The sequence below is a fragment of the Eurytemora carolleeae genome, unplaced genomic scaffold (assembly GCF_000591075.1).
Source record: "Eurytemora carolleeae unplaced genomic scaffold, Eaff_2.0 scaffold273, whole genome shotgun sequence".
NCBI lineage: Eukaryota > Metazoa > Arthropoda > Copepoda > Calanoida > Temoridae > Eurytemora > Eurytemora carolleeae.
Genome location: NW_019396174.1, coordinates 30,009 through 47,850, shown reverse-complemented (window position 1 = coordinate 47,850; position 17,842 = coordinate 30,009). Strand labels below are relative to the sequence as shown.

The following is a 17,842-nucleotide window of genomic DNA, read 5'->3' as shown; positions in this document are numbered from 1 at the left end:
AAAAATCGAAGATTAAACCATAAATCAGAATTTTAATAAAAAGTGATGTAGAGGATCTGAGGGCGTTAAATCAAGAAATCAATGCAAAGTAAACAAATTACAATAAAAACTAATTATTAAGAAAAAACGTTTTCATTTTCGCGTTTATTTGCGTCAAGGTTTAAGATAAAAGAAGAGATCCGAAAACCGCAAGTTTTAAGGTCACTGGCCTCCAGTTGTCAGGAGGTCGGTCAAGGACCAAAATATCCTAAGGCGTACCATACTACAACCTTGAGAGGAGGGTAGGGATATAAGTGATTGATTGATATTAGTGAGCTAATGAGCCAAGTGGGTCCCAGGCCGGAAGGACAATAGGTTCCATACTTTCAACTTGAAGAACCTATATATAAATTCTAAAGTTATACAATATACATGGTTTGGGTACGTCAGCTATTAATTAATTAAAAAGATTAAAACATTCTGAAATTTGTTATAATCTTTTAAAAAGAAACCATTTGTGCTACTGCCTATACATTTTTTTCATCCTTTATGATACTTATTACCCAAAATTGTGTTTATTCTCCCCTAAAATAATGTTTGCGCTCCTTACAAAGTACAAACATACCAAGCTAGTTACTAGGGTAAATGATTTTTAAAGAAAATGTACCCCCCCCCTAAAATTCAGTCGATGTGGCTAAGAGCTTATTCTTTTAATTTCTGAACTCTGATTGTTAAAAATGTGTTACCTCTGCTGGAACATGTTTCTTATCAACGACGATTTCGAAGACGAACTCCTTGAACCAGTCGGAGGACATGAGAAGGTATCCCTTGTCTCCTCTCTCATCTCCCCAGGAGTTCTCTACCCTCCATCTAGACAAAATTAAACTATTATTTCTTCTTAAATGTGTTTTGGACCCCCCGACCAACCTTCTAAAAACACTTTCGTAAGTATATATCTATCTATGTAACTATCTATATAACTATCCATCTATCTATCAATATATATATAACCAGCCATCCAGTTAAATTATCAAAATTAACAACAATGCAGGTCATTTTACATGGACGTACGGTTAAATCTTTGAAGTGCCGCGTGCGGCGACTAGAATGCGCTGAAGGGCCGGCGTTGTGACTAGCATGTGTTAATAGGTCGATCAGTATGGAGTAAGGCTACTGGCTAGGATATTTGATAAATTGTTTATTTGGGAATTAACGTGGGGAAAACGACCTCAAGGCACTTCAATTGATTCGGTAATGCTAATCCAAATCCTAGTGTTAATTGTTATCAAAACCGATATGAGTTAACAGTTTACAGGGAAATATGCAAATTGAGCCTCCCTGTCTACTGTTTCAAAAATGCTAATATTTTATGAACTTCAATTGAAACTAACATTTTTTAGTGCACTAATTTATACAGTTTCTAGGATTAGTCTTGTCGCAGTATGTAGAGCCGTTACCTTGAAACCTCTCCATCCTCCTCAATATGGCAGCCGGTGAGAACCATAGCGTGGGTCATCAAGGAGTCTCTGTATATTAGACGGTCATGAGGGAAATTGATCAAGAGGAATTGAGAGAGGGTGGGGAGGGAACAGGGCGGAGTGAGGGGATCAGGAAGAAGGTAGGAGAGGGGAATAAGGATTAGGAGGGAAATCAGAGATGGAAAAAGAGGGAACAACGCGGAGGGAGGGGATCAGGAAGAAGAAGAGGGACATAAGGATTAGGAGGAAGGAGAGGGACAGAGAAGGAATCAGGAGAGAAAGTAGGGATTTAGGATTCAGGAGGGATAGTGGGGTTCAAGAGGGAGTTAGAAGAGGGACAGGAAAATCAGCAGGGAGGAGGGGGGGGGGCACTTGTAGGAGATTAGAAGAGAGGGCGTAAGAACCTACTGAAAGTGGAAAATGAAGGAGATCCAAAGTAGTTCAAATTGGCCAAGATGGAAGAGGGAGGCCAGGGGAAAAGGTTAGGGTGAGGAAGTGGAACTAAGGGGGAAAAATGTTGATTTTTTCTCATCAATGAAAAGGCATTCCTTGCTCAAGCCGAGTTGTACATCTACACCAAAAACAAGCTCATAGTCATGTGCCTGAATAGAAATCATTGTTATCAGAAGAACGTCATTTACAGATTGTAACTAGCAACAGCAACATATATGTCTTTTTTATTTATAATCTTAGGTTGGCAATACATATTACATAACATTTTAATGATTTAAAAAATATTGGAAATGACAAATTGGACATAAACTGACAAGCTTGTTTATACCCCAAAAACTTTTCTGTTGGAAAAAAAATCATTTTGAAGAGAGAGGGGGGGGGGAATTATTTTAAACTAAATTTAATCCCCTGAAAAAAAAATTATGATATTCCTTTTTGAATATGCTAGATAGTTCAAAGTTACCTGGGTATCAAGGTAACCCTGTTTTGCCACATATCGTTTATTAACCTCACAGCCAAACCAAACAGATTCTCCCACCAGTAAAGACGACCTTAACAGATAATTTAAAATTGATGACGGATGGTATGTCTTTCGACCTACGCAAATCCGCTTTAAAATAAACTTGACCTACTCGTACGTAGTTTTCAATTCATGTACTACGTACTTTATTTTTAGTTCATATGCTGTAAACTGACATCCATAGTTTCAATATATTCACTGTGAACTACGTAATGTACCTGGCTAAAGAGATCAATGTTTCTATTGGTTGATTATTGTACACAACTGGTTCACCGTACACCATGTTGCCGAGACAGTCCACACTATAGCTACGGCCATATGGGTTGCTGGGCCTCGGATCAGATACCAAACAAACCTGGAGAGTTTTAGATGTTATGTGTTTTTCAAAAGGCATATTCCCAAATTGCAACTTATCAAAAAATGTAATGCACGAAAAGTACACTACAGACTCGGATAATAAATCTCGGGATATTTCTTTTCTCTAAACTTTTCTTTTATAAAGTTGTAATATTTTCAAAATCTCACTTTATCGTCGACATTGAAGAGAGGCTTGACATGATTGTTGTAGAAATCCACGGAGGATATTGGGCCTAGTTTCTGTACCTAGTAACAGGAAACAATTATTAAAATTCAGCAATATCCAAATTCATGTATTTTGGGGACAAAATTCAATTAATTTGAGCTACGTCGGTGAACTAACCACTGCCGGTTCAAAATTAAACCTTAAGTTTTCAATTTGAACAAGATTTTTGAGCTGTCCGAAAAGTCTCAAAATATTCGAAAATATCCCAAAATGCTCCTTACTTGCTTGGTTTTATCTACGTATTCCCAAGTAAAGGTTTGTGGAGGAATTCCCAAACAAATTCCCACTATTCTGTATACTTCCTTCATCATTTCTCTACAATCCAACCAATAAATAAACAGGAGTATTAAATATTCATCAAAAATCAATATCTCTTTTTTAAATCCTCCCCAGTAAGCTATGTTGTTGTTTTTCCCTGAATTTGGGAAGGAATTTGATTGGAGGAAGAGAAGTAATAGTTTTGTTAAAAAAGAAAAGTCAACTTTTAATTTCCTTTCCATCCCCAATTATTATATTTTTAATTGTTGGGACAAAATAATGTATTTGTTATTTCTTTAAAATGTTTTATTGGTGATTTCCTAATCATAGTTTCAAGTTCCTCATCGGTTTTACCCTCAGCCATACTCGTCCGAAGTGTTCTAAATTACAAAAATAATTGAAAAAAAATCAGTTAAATTAGTGCTAAGATAAAATATTCTCTCAAAATATTTTGAAAGATTTTAATGTTTTTAAAGTTTAAAGTTTCCCTCTGGCGCTTCAAAATCATAAGTTTATGAAGGAAAACTTCCAAGGAAAACAAAGGGGGAGGGATAGGAGAAAAGGATAAAGGAAAACAAAGGGGGGAGGAATAGGAGAAAGGGCAGAGGGATAAAGGAAAACAAAGGGGGGAAGGATAGGAGAAAGGGGGAGAGGAATAAAGGAAAGAGGGATGAGAGCAATAAAGGAAAGGGGGAAAGAATAAAAGGGGGATATGGATAGAGGGAAGATGGATTACCTAGTGTACTCTCTAGATTTTGATTTGAGGATATTATTCATCCTTGAAGATGATTCACAAGAGAAGGTTTCAGGGAAACATTTCTTCGGCATTAAACCATACTTGTTTACTAGGTTTACAAGCATATCCCACTGTCCTCCATCTTAAACAATAAACAATTAAACATTTAACCATACTTGTTTACTAGGTTTACAAGCATATCCCACTGTCCTCCATCTTAAACAATAAACAATTAAACATTTAACCATACGTGTTTACTAGGTTTACAAGCATATCCCACTGTCCTCCATCTTAAACAATAAACAGTTAAACCATACTTTTTTACTCAGCTACTCCTGGAGCTAATAAGCTAAACCTCCGCTACTCCGGGAGCTAATAAGCTAAACCTCTGCTACTCCTGGAGCTAATAATCTAAACTTAAGGTACTCCTGGAGCTAATAAGCTAAACTACAAGTCGTCAGAAGCTAATAAGCTAAACTTCAGTGTCTACTCAATGTTAATTGTTATATATTAAACAAATTTATTTACGGAGATAATGTCCATTGCTATCAATTTGTATGAGATGACCCAAGTCCTAGTTCCATGTAAAGGAGGACTGACGAAGAAATAATATAAAATAAAGATCATTGAAGAAAAAAGGTCGCAAAATGTTTGTCAGCATCGTGAAGCGTCGTGAATTTAAACTTACCATTAGTCGGATTACCCAATAGGAAAGCTACTGTTCGCCCTGTGACCTCCTCCCCTCGTCTTCCGGTCAATACGATATTGTGCAGGAAGAAATTGATCCGTTCCAACTAAAAAATAAATAAATGGTTCGGTCTCTTAAATACTAATTCATTGTTAGTTCAATGCTCTAACAACCTCAGAAAATTACCATCCCTATCTATCACCCCCCCTGCTTAAGAAATTCAGAAATTTGAAATTCCCTGTGACGGGCCTAACCTAAAATAGATATATGTAATTTTCTGCTAATTTTGATAATATTTCGGGACTCGCTTGGGTCTCCAGCTTTGCCGAGAAACCAAGTTTTCCTTAAAAACTTAAAATCAACATTCCCGTGGTTCTACCAAGTTCCCTAATCAAAATTTGAGGAAAATTGGTTCAGGAGATATAATTGGACACACGAGGAAACAGGTAGACAGTTAACACTTCATTAGTATACTAGCTTGGGAACCCAGCTATATCAGGAAACTTTACCCTAAAAAAGTAAACCCACTGAACTTAGAATCTTTACACCCAGCTAAGAACATTCCTATGGTTCTTCCGAGTTCCCAAAGCATAATTTGATGCAAATCGGTTAAAGGGTTTCCTGAGTTATGATCGTACATACAAACAAACAGAGATTGCTGCTTTATATATATAAGAGGATGTTTATCTGTTTTTTTGATTTAATAATAAATTGAATAATTTATATATATATATATATAGACTAGCTCAGGAACCCAGCTTTGCTTGGAAACTAAGTTTTTTTTTGACAAAGTTCGACTTAAACTTAAAACTTTTAACCCAAGCTAAGGACATTCCCGTGGTTCTTAGCTTGTTCATCAATTATAATTTGAGGCAAATCGGTCAAGAGGTTTATGAGTTATGATCGGACTTAAAAACAGAGATTGCTACTTTATATAGATAGATAATTAGATTTGTTTATGATATTTACCTTATCCCAGAAGAAAAGGTGGGCTGTACTAAACTCAAAATCGTCCAAGTTAAACTGCTTGACAAACGGCTGCCTGTAGGTATCAAATAAAAGTCATTAATGCCTTAAAAATGGCGATGATGCGTAGGCGAATATGGGAATAGGGGGAAAATTCGTAAAACAAATAATTGAGCAAATAAAAATAAGATGCTGAACTGAATATTTGACAAAAGCGAGGGGGCTGAAAAATGCCTCCAAAAATAAATTGTTGATAAATATTAATGATAAATTGTGAATATGGAACATCCAGTAAATGGGACAAAACAATGAAAAAAAAATGAGCAAATAACATAAATGATAACGAGTGGCAAATATGGGACGAAAATTATGGCGAATTCCTAATAAATGAATGATGCAAAACCGTGAAAAATTATGAGTGGCGGATATGGACTGAAAGTTGCGGCGAATACCAAAAAAATCATCAAAAACCATAGAATATGATGATTAGTGATAATGGTATGAAAGTTGCGGCGAATACCTCATGACATTGAGTGCGGCGAATATCCAGCATCTGCCGGAGTTCTTCTGGTTGGTGACAGGCTTGCCTTCCGCCTCAACCTTAGTGTTAAATACGTGGACCCGCTCCTCTAGACATCTAGATATTTAATAAATCAATTAATATAAATTTATCAAAATAATTGCAACCTTTTTTGGAAACATCTTAAGCTTTCAGGAAAAATAGGGTTATTTCAAAATGTTAGTTTTATAAGAATAAAAATTGCTAAAACTAATTTCTGAAAGTAAGACAAACGTGCAAACATGTAAACCAATTTATCAGCCAATTAATCCATAATTATAACTCAATCAATCAATCAATCAAGTAAATATCACTTACTTCCTGGTTAGACAAGCTTCAATAGGGTCTGATCTAGAACATATGTTCTGCGCTAGTCTATTTTTAGGATCCGCGTAGAACTCCTGACGCATCTGCTCCACTCCTGTCTGCGTCAATGGGGACGCCATTCTTCTGGAATATGCGTACAAATTTTTAATTTACCAGTTTTACGCATCGATGCATAGCATGGTTTAACAAGCAGTGATTTACATATATGCTAGTACAACTATAAAATTGTGTACACTTTACACAACAGTGTTTATATTTCGAAGAATATATGTATTTCCTTGTGTTGTGAAATAAATGAAAGTGGTCAAATATTTCTCCCAATTTTGTGTTAAAGCTTTTCTAAGAATGGAAAGTTTTATTTAAAAGAAAACTATTTTTGATTTCTTCTCTTCTTGGCCAACTGGAATTGGTGCTGGTCGTTTAACCCCATGAGTGGTAATTATCTCTGAATCTATTTGTCGAATTACAGGACTACTTGCATTTACCATGGGCAGGACGAGATTAGGGACAAGTAGTCTATTCTGAGGACTAAGCTCTGCTAGCATAGGAATCTCCTGTATAGGACAGGGTGGCATGATCCCTCGACAGCTTGGTAAAATCATCAACTTGTGTTTGAGAAAATGCGCAACTTCCGACAAAGATCTTAGTTTTTCCCCGCTGGCGGTGTAGTAACTCACAGTATGTCCCGAACTATTAGATTCTATTCCAACATACCATGAGTCTGGTAGCCGGGGGTCCCGATAATAAAACACTTTAGATTTAATATCACTTCCAGCAGGTTTCAAACTTTTCACTCCGTACAGGTTTATATCTCCGTTCAACCCGGAAGAATTATCTCCACCCCCGGTTTCACAAGGAGTGTTGATCAACTCCGCTATGGTTGGGTTCTCCATGAGCGAGGACGCCATCTTGAGGAGGGTTGGAGACGCCGTGAAACTGTCCAGGTTCGGAGCGGAGACTATCACTTGAACCATACTCTTCCCTTGTTGCTGAACTTGGCCTAGAGAACTCAGAGGAATAGATACGGACGACTGAGCCGGAGAACTTCCTAAAATAGTTGGAAATATTTCGAGGGTATTATTTTTTTAACTTTTATGATAGTCTGAACACAAAAATTAATTATTATTTTACTTAAAAATTATTTTCCAATTTTGTTTTCGTTTGTGAAAAAATAGAAAAATTAAAGAAGAACAATAAATGGGTTTTAACAAAATATTAACTACTTGAATTAATTTTAATTTTTTCCCTCCACTTATCAAGTATATTGATGCTGTAAACTTGGTAGAAATCAAAAATTAAAATCGAAAGACGTCTTCATAGTATTTTAGAGCGCTCAGCGACCATCTTCTATTTCAATTGAGAACATTTTCTCTTTGCATAAAAAAATTTCGTGGATTTTCAAAATTTTTAAAAATCTAATTTTGTTAGTAGCAAATTTTTGAAAATTCGATCATCCAAAACATTCCCTGGGGTCACGTGAGGTACTATTAAAAGTTGAGCCATTTTAACGTTTATTGGATATAAACGGACAGACAGACAGACAAGCTAAGTATATATATATTTGAAATAGTGCTCCCTTGAAATAACCGCTAACAGTCCCTTCCAGACTTTAGAACCCATTTTTTTAATTGGTCGAAACAGAATAATCAAGTTGATCTCTACTCAACAAAGTCACTTCTTTTTTAGCTAATCTCTTCATTTTCATTTATAATTTCTCTAAGCCCAGAAAGAGAGACGTAAGAAGAAAAGAATAATGTTTTACCTGAAATAACCGGTTTTGCTCCAGGAGAACCAGTTTTATCCCCAACATAAACAAACTTTCCGTTCTGTTGACTCAGCAGTCCTCGATTACTCAAAGCGTTCAATATCATTCTGTTGAAAGCTGGATTATTACTCTGACTTGATGGTCCTGGAGCCCCTGCCTGCGGACTAGCGCCTACGGGGGAGCAGGATACCAATCTAGGGTTACTACCTTGCTGTGGACTAGCGCCTACAGGCTGGGTATATACTACTTGAGAACTTGCGCCTAATTGCAGAGTGGCGCCTCTTTGAGAGCTGGCGCCGGAAACAGGGGTTTGTGGAAGGACTATGGATACTCTTTGTGGTGTACTTGATACTACAGTGGATGTACTAACAGGAGGACTTGAAGCTACAGCATTAACAAAACCGGCTCCGGATGTGTAGGTGACTACACCGGATCCAGATACAACCGTTCTCATTGGTTGAGATACAGTTACATATTTTACCGTCTGGTTCGTCAAATGATTTTGAATTAATTTCTGCGTGGATAAAAGTTGACCGTTGGCCCCAATAATAAACTGACCCTGGGAGGTATTAATGATTTTACCCGCCAGAGCCTGCGCCTGTGCGCCTTGTATAATTTGACCCTTCTGGGTTAGCACTATTTTTCCCTGCGGCAGTGCGGCCGGTGCCGAGACCAGACATGGTTTCCCGTTTTGCATGATAACTTGCTGTCCATTGGGTAAAACTTGGCCTGGTCGAACAATTTGATGGATAATTCTCTGTTGAGGACGCACAGCCGACTGGGGAATAGGTGTGAGGTTGGCAAGCTGAGGAACTGCTAGGTTTGATTGACCAGCTCTGACCGGAGTAGACTGGAGGATACTAGAGACAAGGTTGTGTACTCCAGGGGTAGATGAGGAGGGGGATGAGGTGGTGGAGGAGGAAGGAAGGTTCTGGTATCCTTGTTGAACCAGCTCACTACTTGGAACCGGTTTAAACTGGGACAATAAACTGTTTATATCTGTAACCGGTTTACTGGGAGAGTTTGTACTGGAAGCACTAGATGGCATACCTTGTCGTTGACTTAAAACAACTTTACCGGGAGAGTTTACCCCGGATGCAGAATTATTAACTCCCAACTGTGTGTGGGGCTTTACTGCTGCCCCAATACCTCCTGCGTTCTTTGTGAGAACAACAATCTGTTTCTGTCCCTTGTTGATCCCGTTCTTAGGAGTGACGGTGAGGAGCACCGGACGGTCAGAGGCACTCGCGAGCACGCTCTTTGGCACATTGATAGTTTGCATGATCTGGGTTCCGTCAGGGCCCATCATAGGAACCTGGATAGAGATAGAGTCGGAGCTTGAGGTTGTTGCTGGAAGAGCAGAGGTTTTTGGTATCGGGTTCAGATCCTGATCAATTATCAGTTTATATTTAAAAAATAGGATTTTTTATGACTTACATTAAAAACAGTAAAACATTAATTCGGTATTAATGAAAACAAAATATAAATAAAAACTGAATATTTCCTTTAAGGGAATGGGTGTAAGGCTGGAAAACGCCGGCATCATCGCTGGCAACTTTTTAGGCGGCGATCTTACAGAGTCTGGTGGTAACTCCGACACGGGTATTGGCGTGGTCGGAAGCTGTGGCAATTTAATCGGCGGTACTCTGTCCGGTACATCCGGCGGTTTTTTGGCGGTATTCTCCAGCCTTTTTCTCTTTTCCTCCATTCCTCTGGAGAAGGTATTCTCCCTAATCCCCTTCTTGTCAAGACTTTTCCGTCTCTCCACCTTGGACATCGGCGGGGTGGGTTCGGCGGTTGGTTTCGCCATTTTATTCTGAGTAATCTCATGTTTTACTTTTTCCTTCTTCTCCTGATAATGTAATAAATAGCATTGCTTGATAATAAAATAATATTCTGATCCCCAATAGGAAGAACAAAAAGAAATATATTTTGGATGTTTTCTCATTGAATCAATTTTAAAAAATCTGAATTTAATTAGTTTTGTCTTTCATTAGTTAATTTAAAAATGGCTTCAAAACTCAAAACAAAAACCATCGATTTCCAAACAAAAAAAATTGAGCAAAAAAATCTGTAATAAAAAAAAATTAAATGATGCGATGAAGAAAAAAATAAACATTAAATAAAAATAAGGGGGAAAATGCTATTTTATCTGCCTGTGCAATAAATTGATCTGTAAGGTTTGAGCAAGATATATTAAAATAATGGGGTTCAACCAGCATCGTCTCTGTTGTATTACTCAGTTTCTCTTCCTAATCGTAATGCAACATTTAGGTGAGCTAGTCAAACACACAAAAGTAGAAAATTTCTCAATTTTAATTTTCCAACAACTGTGCAAAAAAAATGTTAAAAACAAAACAAAAACGTTTAAATGCAGGCATTCACGGTTCAAAAATTCAAAATATAAAAATTTCATAAAATCCCCCCCCCCGCCTTTAAAAAATCTTTAACAGTGGAAAAATTATTTTGAGTTAGGTCGCAATTCTTAAAGAGATATGTAACAGAACTAGGCACGATGTACTGTTGGTTTAACTACTTGCAAGTTGTAAATCGTAAATTTTATTTAATATTTTGTAATCTTCTACGACTTGTTAGAACTTAAACATGTATTTGACCCAAGTCCAAATTATTGAATCTAAAACTAATTCAAAATTGTCAATAACCGTACAAAAAATGCACGGCTTTAAAGGGACTGTAAGCGTAAAGTCACTCTTAGAGGAATTCAAGCGGGTTTCGATATGTTTACACATGATAATGATTAATAGTCAAAGGTTTCAAGGGTACCGTTGTGAATCATGCATCACCCTCTTTTCATGGAGGGTCAATTGAAATTACTCTTACAGTCCCTTTAACTGGAAAAAAAACAAAAGGATTGATAAGTAATGAATTGTCTGCATCCCTCGAGACTCAGCAGTCGCTGAGCTTCTACGGTCAACTCGCAGTATATCCTAGATATCAATCAATTAATCAATAATTTATCTTTTTTTAAATTGTTTTTTTAAAGTTGTAGAACAGAACTCTTTTAATTTTTTTATTTCATCATTTAGTTTTAAAGTATTTAGATATGTAAAACTAAATTTTTGTTTCTTTTTAAAAAAACTTATTAATCAACTAATGAACTTACAAAAATAATCCCGTAATTAATATCCAAAAAATTCTTATTTGCACGACGATCAGACAAACGTAACTAATAACGTAATTGCAATGATAATATATATTTGTAATTAATATATAAAAATTGCTAATTCTGTATTTGCGTATTTATATCACATAAATGTTTTAAAAGAATTTTAGAACATATATGAATACAACATTCTTTAAAAGTGAATATTTGCATATATTTTGTTTTTCCTTATCATGATCTGAGTTCATTTCCCTTTTGTCCATTTGACGGCCCAAATTTTTTTTAAATAAATCAATTTTGTTTGCGGATTTTCTCGTGGTTAACATTTTAATTATCGATTTTGATGGTTCTTATATCGTTAGAACTGACAAGGGTCAACCCAGACGGAAATATATTTTCAATACTATGTGGAACTAACAGTAACATCTACTTTTTAACTCTGCAGAGGTTTGGTTCATCACCATCACCGAATTTTAAATCTATATGATGATTCATGATTGGTTTAATATGTTGACGCCAAAAGTCATTAAATCAATACACATATTTTCTTTTAAAAATATATATAAAACCACCTTTCTTCAAATAAGATAGACAGTAACAAGTATTTTTACGCTGAAAATACATAACATCTAAGACCAAAATGTCTTCAAGAGAAAGTATTTCTAAGAGAAAATCTTGCGACATACTGTGTTTCATAGTTTATTCACTTTCGCAAAACTATCAAAAAGTTGATTTTTTTACACTCGGAAATTTTTTTTTTAAAACTTTTATTTTGTCTTGCTAGAGAGTTTTTCTCTATTGTTGATATTTAAACCCCAAAAATTCATTCTATTACCCTATTTCATCGTTAAAAAAACTAGAAAATTAAAATGTCTTCACTGGGTTTCCGGATCAGGATCCGCAACAATATGCGGATCCAAAGATTAGAATCTAAGGGACAAAATTTCAACAAAAAGCTGTAAAAAAAAATGTTTTGCTCTCAAAACACAAATCTCAACTTAAGAAAAAAAGGAAACCCTTAATTTGTTAAAAAACAGTAAATCTTTTAAGCAGTGCTTAGGATCCGGATCCGTTGGATCCGCAAGACTTTGACTTCGTGGATCTGGATCCGCCAAAATATGCGGATCCACGGATCCGAGTCCAAGGGGTAAAATATCAACCAAAAACTTTTTTACTCCTAAAACCCAACTCTGAACTTTTGAAAAAAAGAGATTATAAAAATTTCTTCATTTCTGAATGGTTTATCAAGTTTAAAAAAATCAGTAAATCTTACAGAAATGACCTCGATCCGGATAAAAATTAAATGGATCCTAAGCACTGCTTTAAAGAAATGTTCATGGCCTGGATCCGGATCCATTTTATTACAGGGTGGCTTAATCCAGGTTCGGATCAGTATCAAATGAAATGGATCCTAAGCACTTGTTTACTGTAACCCCCTGTACCTAATATCCTCTGAGTGTCTGTCTGCGGATAGTTTCTGTATGTGCGGAACTCCTATCTCCAGATTCACCCTGTCACTACTGTTACTTATCCGGAACTGGGAATGCATTTTAATATATTTATATATCTACAACTACAATCTTAAATTAGTACATTTACTAAATACTGACTCAAGTGCGTTGCCCTTGGTATATTTAGAGAAGTTTTTCTCAATTAAGCCAATTATATATATACTAGCCGTAGATCTTCTAAATTAATTGTGAACATGTTCTCTTTGTGTACATCGTAAAACAAAACAAAAATAATTCGCGGATTTTCACAAAAAAATTCGTGGATTTTCAAAATTTTCAAAACGAATTTTGATGGAGACAAATATTTGAAATTTTGATCATTTATAAACCTTCCCTGGGGCTCCGTGAGGTCCCACAAAAAATTTGGGCCCGATCGGTTCGGTCGTTTTGACGTTTATTGGATACAAACAAACAAACAGAATAGACAAACAAGCCAAATTTATATATAGATGAGCGAAGAGCTTGGGAACCCGGCTTTGCCTGAGTTTTCCCTATAAAAGTCAACCCACTCAACTAAGGACTTTTTCAAGCAAGCTAGAAACACGCCCTTGGTTCTCCTGAGTTCCTTCAACTCCCCCCCCCCCCTCTCTCCCCACCCTCTTCACAGATTCAACAGAACTCCTTGACCTGAAACCGGACAGCTGAACAAACGACCGGAGAAATGACTGATATTTTGGGTATGTACTTTTGTACGCTTTTAGCCTTTAGGACCCCCCCCCCTCTATCAATTTTGTATGTGACCAAGACTAATATTTTTCAACAAAATGGACAATATTTGCTTTGTATTATTTTAGAGATAGGTTAGGACAGGTATAGTCAATTACTGGGCCAAGTGCTGCGGCTAGGACAGGCTAGGGAACCGAGCGCTGCGGCTAGGACCGGCTAGGGGTTCAGGCGCTACAGTCAGACGTCCAACTATGAACATGCGTAACATAGGAGTTCCATGTACAAAAATGATTGGTGGTGGAGGAGCAAGAGGTGGGTCCAAGTAGAGTACACAAGGAAATGACCGATATTCTTCCCTTTCAAGGTTTGATGCAGAAAGATTTAAAGGCTGTGAAAAAAAATTTAATTTGAACACAATATGTCAAGTTTATAACAAAAAAAGATGACCACAAGCGATACTTAACATAGAAAATCTGCAAAATATTTTAATCATATTAGTCTACATGTACGAGAAAACTTGAGGCTTTCACATTCTATAGAAAAATCAGCAACATATATATCTAAGATTATGATTGAGGACTTCAAAAATAAAGGGGCGAAATTTGAGTTATTTAAATTATGAAGAGATAATAAGAGTGGGAGGAGGGGTCAAAACTAAAATGATTACTCCATACTATTACTTTATGAATTATAATCGTCAAAATACGTATTATAATATTTATTCTGTTGAGATTAGACATCACATCTTTAAAGGCATTAACAAATTTAAAAATTCAAATCAGTCGGTACAGAATTCAAAAGAGTAAGTAAAGAAGCGGGGTTTATAAATTATTTTTAGTTTTAAAACATCACATATACTTTAACCTACATTTAATCACAATCTGTCTGTAACCGGACCGGAGTCAAAAAAGCCGAATCAGTCTTACAAACACATACAGACACTCACGGTCATACACAGTGGTCTAGGCCAGGTTTCTCGCTCTCTAACCGGTTATTTAACTCTTGAATATCTCTTTTCCTCTTAACCAATCAGATACAAGAGAAATATTGTTCAGCCAATTAGAGACAAGAAAGAAAATTGTTCAACTAATCAGCATTGAGTATCCAATAACGTTTTTAAAGGTCGTCGTACTTATTTTAATAAAAAGGTGAAATATCAATTGCACTAACGATGATGCTACAGAGCGTCCCATATCATATTAGATTTTATTTCAAATCAGATGTGTTGACTTACTAATCCGATGGTAAGGTTAGTTGTTTTATTGTTTGAGTATAATACACAGTTTTCTTGCCCCCACTCACTGCACATTCTTATTCAAATTGCCCCACCAGACTTAAATTTTCCCCCTTTTTTAGAATGCCACCAAATATTTATAATTTGCATCTAAATTTAATTTATATTTATCCTCACTGGTTTTATAAATATACACCCAACTTTAAGATAATTACTCCATATTTAAAAAGTTTTGCCCCCCAACAAAAAAATTAATTAACCTTAGATTTAAAAAAGCCTCTTCTTCATATACTTTGAAAATAACCTTAAATAAAATAATTTGCCCTCAAAATAAATATCGAGATTTCCAATCCACAAATTTGCACAAACTGAAAAAAGCCTAACTCTTTGACACTTCATACCCAACAATTCAGCAAGTAAAACCCTACAAATTTTTTTTACCATTCCGCGCAAACAAATTATAATCTTTTGAGAAAAAAAATATTTTTGAAAAGGGTAAAGATTTTTCAAGAAATATGCACCCCTGATATTTTTATCAAACAAATATATGTTCTAAATCAAGCAAAGCCAAAGTGAAAAATATTAGTTTCTTTAATATAGATAAAAACTATTCAATATTTTTTTTGGCCCTTTGTTTAAAAGTTTATTGAAACAAATGGTTCACAATTGAACTTGGAATTTGAATTGAATTAGAGTAAAATAATCATCTACCCTATTCATCTACATACACAGAGGGAATTTAAATTAAATTTTAGTTGACAATAAACTTGAATTAATTTCACCGAAACATTTTGTTTCGACACTTAAAAAATATACACACTGCATACAGATGTAAAAATCCTATAACACTAAATTTATCTTTAAATTAAACTTCTGTTAGTGCTTTGAAAAAGAGAGTAAAAAAGCCTTTACTAACTTTCTGTATTACCAATAATATTAGTCATTTGTTTTATTTGGTATTTTCTAATAATTTTTCATGCGTGAAACTATTATTGTTAAGAAAAGGTATAGTTGAAAAAATATAATTTCTATTATTTAGAGACTATTCTATCAGATGTGCAGTAGCTGCAGTTACTCCCAACAAATTCTGATTTCTAATCTCTATATCTTTGATACTTCTTACTTTGACCTGTTATATTTAACTGACTATATATGTCATATCTAAGGTCTGCGCTTTTAAATTATTAAGATACTAGGAATTTGAAAATTTGAGTCTTTGACAAGCTTTTGCCTTGACGTTAGTTCGAATCCAGTAGACACCGAAATATTAAAATTTTGAAAAATCACCATTGAAACAGGAAAATTACCAATGATCAGTAAAATTACCAATGAAACAGGAAAATCCACGAACTGTTTTTTTAGGTTTTAGGCGTAAAGAACCATGGACGCCAAGTTTAATGCGATTAGAAAAATAAATTTTTCAGTAAGAAAATAAATCTCTTTGTTGTAATTCTTTTATTTCTTCAGTTTATCTTGAATTAGTATTCTTTTGCATTTGCAGTTTACGTAGTGTAAAATTTTACATTCGCTAAACAGAGAATATTTTATAACATTCTTTTTTACATAGTCCTTTCATGGTGGGCTGGAAGAGAAAATGATAGAATTATCAAATGAAAAAATAGAGATACAAAAGTATGAAAAAAAAAATTATAAAAATAATTTCCGGTCACCTAAAATATTTTTAAAAAAAGGTAAAAAAGTTAACAGATATAAAAAAAAATTATAAAAATAATACTAATGGTAAAACAAACATTAATGATAGAAATTCTTTTTGTGTATCAAATTCTTAAAATTTATTTTTTTCAGTTTTCCACATATGATTATACAAAATATATTGACCAAAATTTAATAAATACGAACTAAGCCTTTACTTTGCAGTGAGAATCCAGACACCATTTTATCAATGTTATTACAAAGCTAAACTAGGTGCACAAGTAACTTATTAAAAATCTTATTAAGTTAAAATTGGTCTGTTTACACTGCACAATTGCTGTGTGTCATGTTCGTTAGATTATCTAAAGCCATAACTGAAGTCTAAACGTCGTCTTCCTGATCCAGAGATTTCTGGTTTTCAATCTCACGGTTTCTTAAATAGATGTAAGAGAACGATTTTTGCCTACACTTAATTTGTTGGATCTAAACAGTCACTGTCAGTGTCAACTACTCATTTTTTCATTTCATTCATCGATCCCAGGCGCATATGCAGGGGGGGGGGAGCAGTAGTCCTCTTGCAAAAGTTAAAATCAGGTGTAGTAGTTAAAAAATGAGCTTGCACCCATCTGTAAAGGGGTGTTTTCTTCCTTAAAAAGTAGTTTTCTTGGCGCTTTTTTTTTATTTTAAAATTTTACCTTAGTTTTTTTTTATTAAACCATTAAACTGTATATATTATAAAAGTGTTTGTCATATCTTCCCGCAACCCCCATGAAGGCCAGGGGGAGAATACATTAAGAGAGGAGGGGCGGGGGAGAATAAAGAGCACAAATGACTAATGATAATCTTTGGGAGACTACTCAGGACTTCAGAGAGTAATACAGAACTATACAGAGGGATACATTATAATATATAGTCATTGAGTTTGGACTACACTGAACTACAAAGGGGAGTAGTCTCAGGAGACTTCTGAGGACCTCAGAGAGTAATACAGAACTATACAGAGGGATACATTATAATGTATAGTCCTTGAATTGGGACTACAATGAACTATGTAGGGGACATGAGCAGTCTTATTATTATAAAATAAAATTATTTTTAAGGCCAAGGAGGGATCGCCCAGTGGTGATCTATCCCTTTAATAAAAGAAAATGTTTTAATATTTCTGCAACGCATGGTAAATAAAGATATAGATATAAAATATATCAATAGCTTATAGAGGACGTGAGTCAGACTCTAATAAAACGCATAGATAACTTCCAGTATATATATTTCTTATAACTTATTACTAGAGGGTTCAGAACTAGAGTCAATATCGATATCGCACGTGTAGACTGTNTGCGAT

General features: G+C 35.1%; 2 protein-coding genes across 2 annotated transcripts; both read right to left on the bottom strand.

Annotated features, from left to right (window-relative positions):
- Positions 1-101: 101 nt before the first annotated feature.
- On the bottom strand, positions 102-6,683 carry LOC111697180 (bleomycin hydrolase-like). Its single transcript, XM_023467083.1, has 14 exons — positions 6,539-6,683; positions 6,182-6,298; positions 5,665-5,737; positions 4,696-4,801; positions 4,008-4,149; positions 3,592-3,651; positions 3,235-3,328; positions 2,956-3,033; positions 2,649-2,785; positions 2,374-2,461; positions 2,005-2,059; positions 1,437-1,524; positions 726-849; positions 102-379 (listed from the first exon to the last, which is right to left on the bottom strand). The coding sequence occupies exons 1-14, from the start codon at positions 6,664-6,666 to the stop codon at positions 308-310; spliced, it is 1,362 nt and encodes a 453-aa protein (XP_023322851.1). The 5' UTR covers positions 6,667-6,683; the 3' UTR covers positions 102-307.
- On the bottom strand, positions 6,669-13,029 carry LOC111697179 (endochitinase A-like). The gene is made up of 6 exons (XM_023467082.1): positions 12,879-13,029; positions 11,212-11,260; positions 10,469-10,564; positions 9,817-10,164; positions 8,310-9,699; positions 6,669-7,595 (listed from the first exon to the last, which is right to left on the bottom strand). The coding sequence occupies exons 1-6, from the start codon at positions 12,983-12,985 to the stop codon at positions 6,907-6,909; spliced, it is 2,679 nt and encodes an 892-aa protein (XP_023322850.1). The 5' UTR covers positions 12,986-13,029; the 3' UTR covers positions 6,669-6,906.
- Between the last annotated feature and the right edge of the window lie 4,813 nt (positions 13,030-17,842).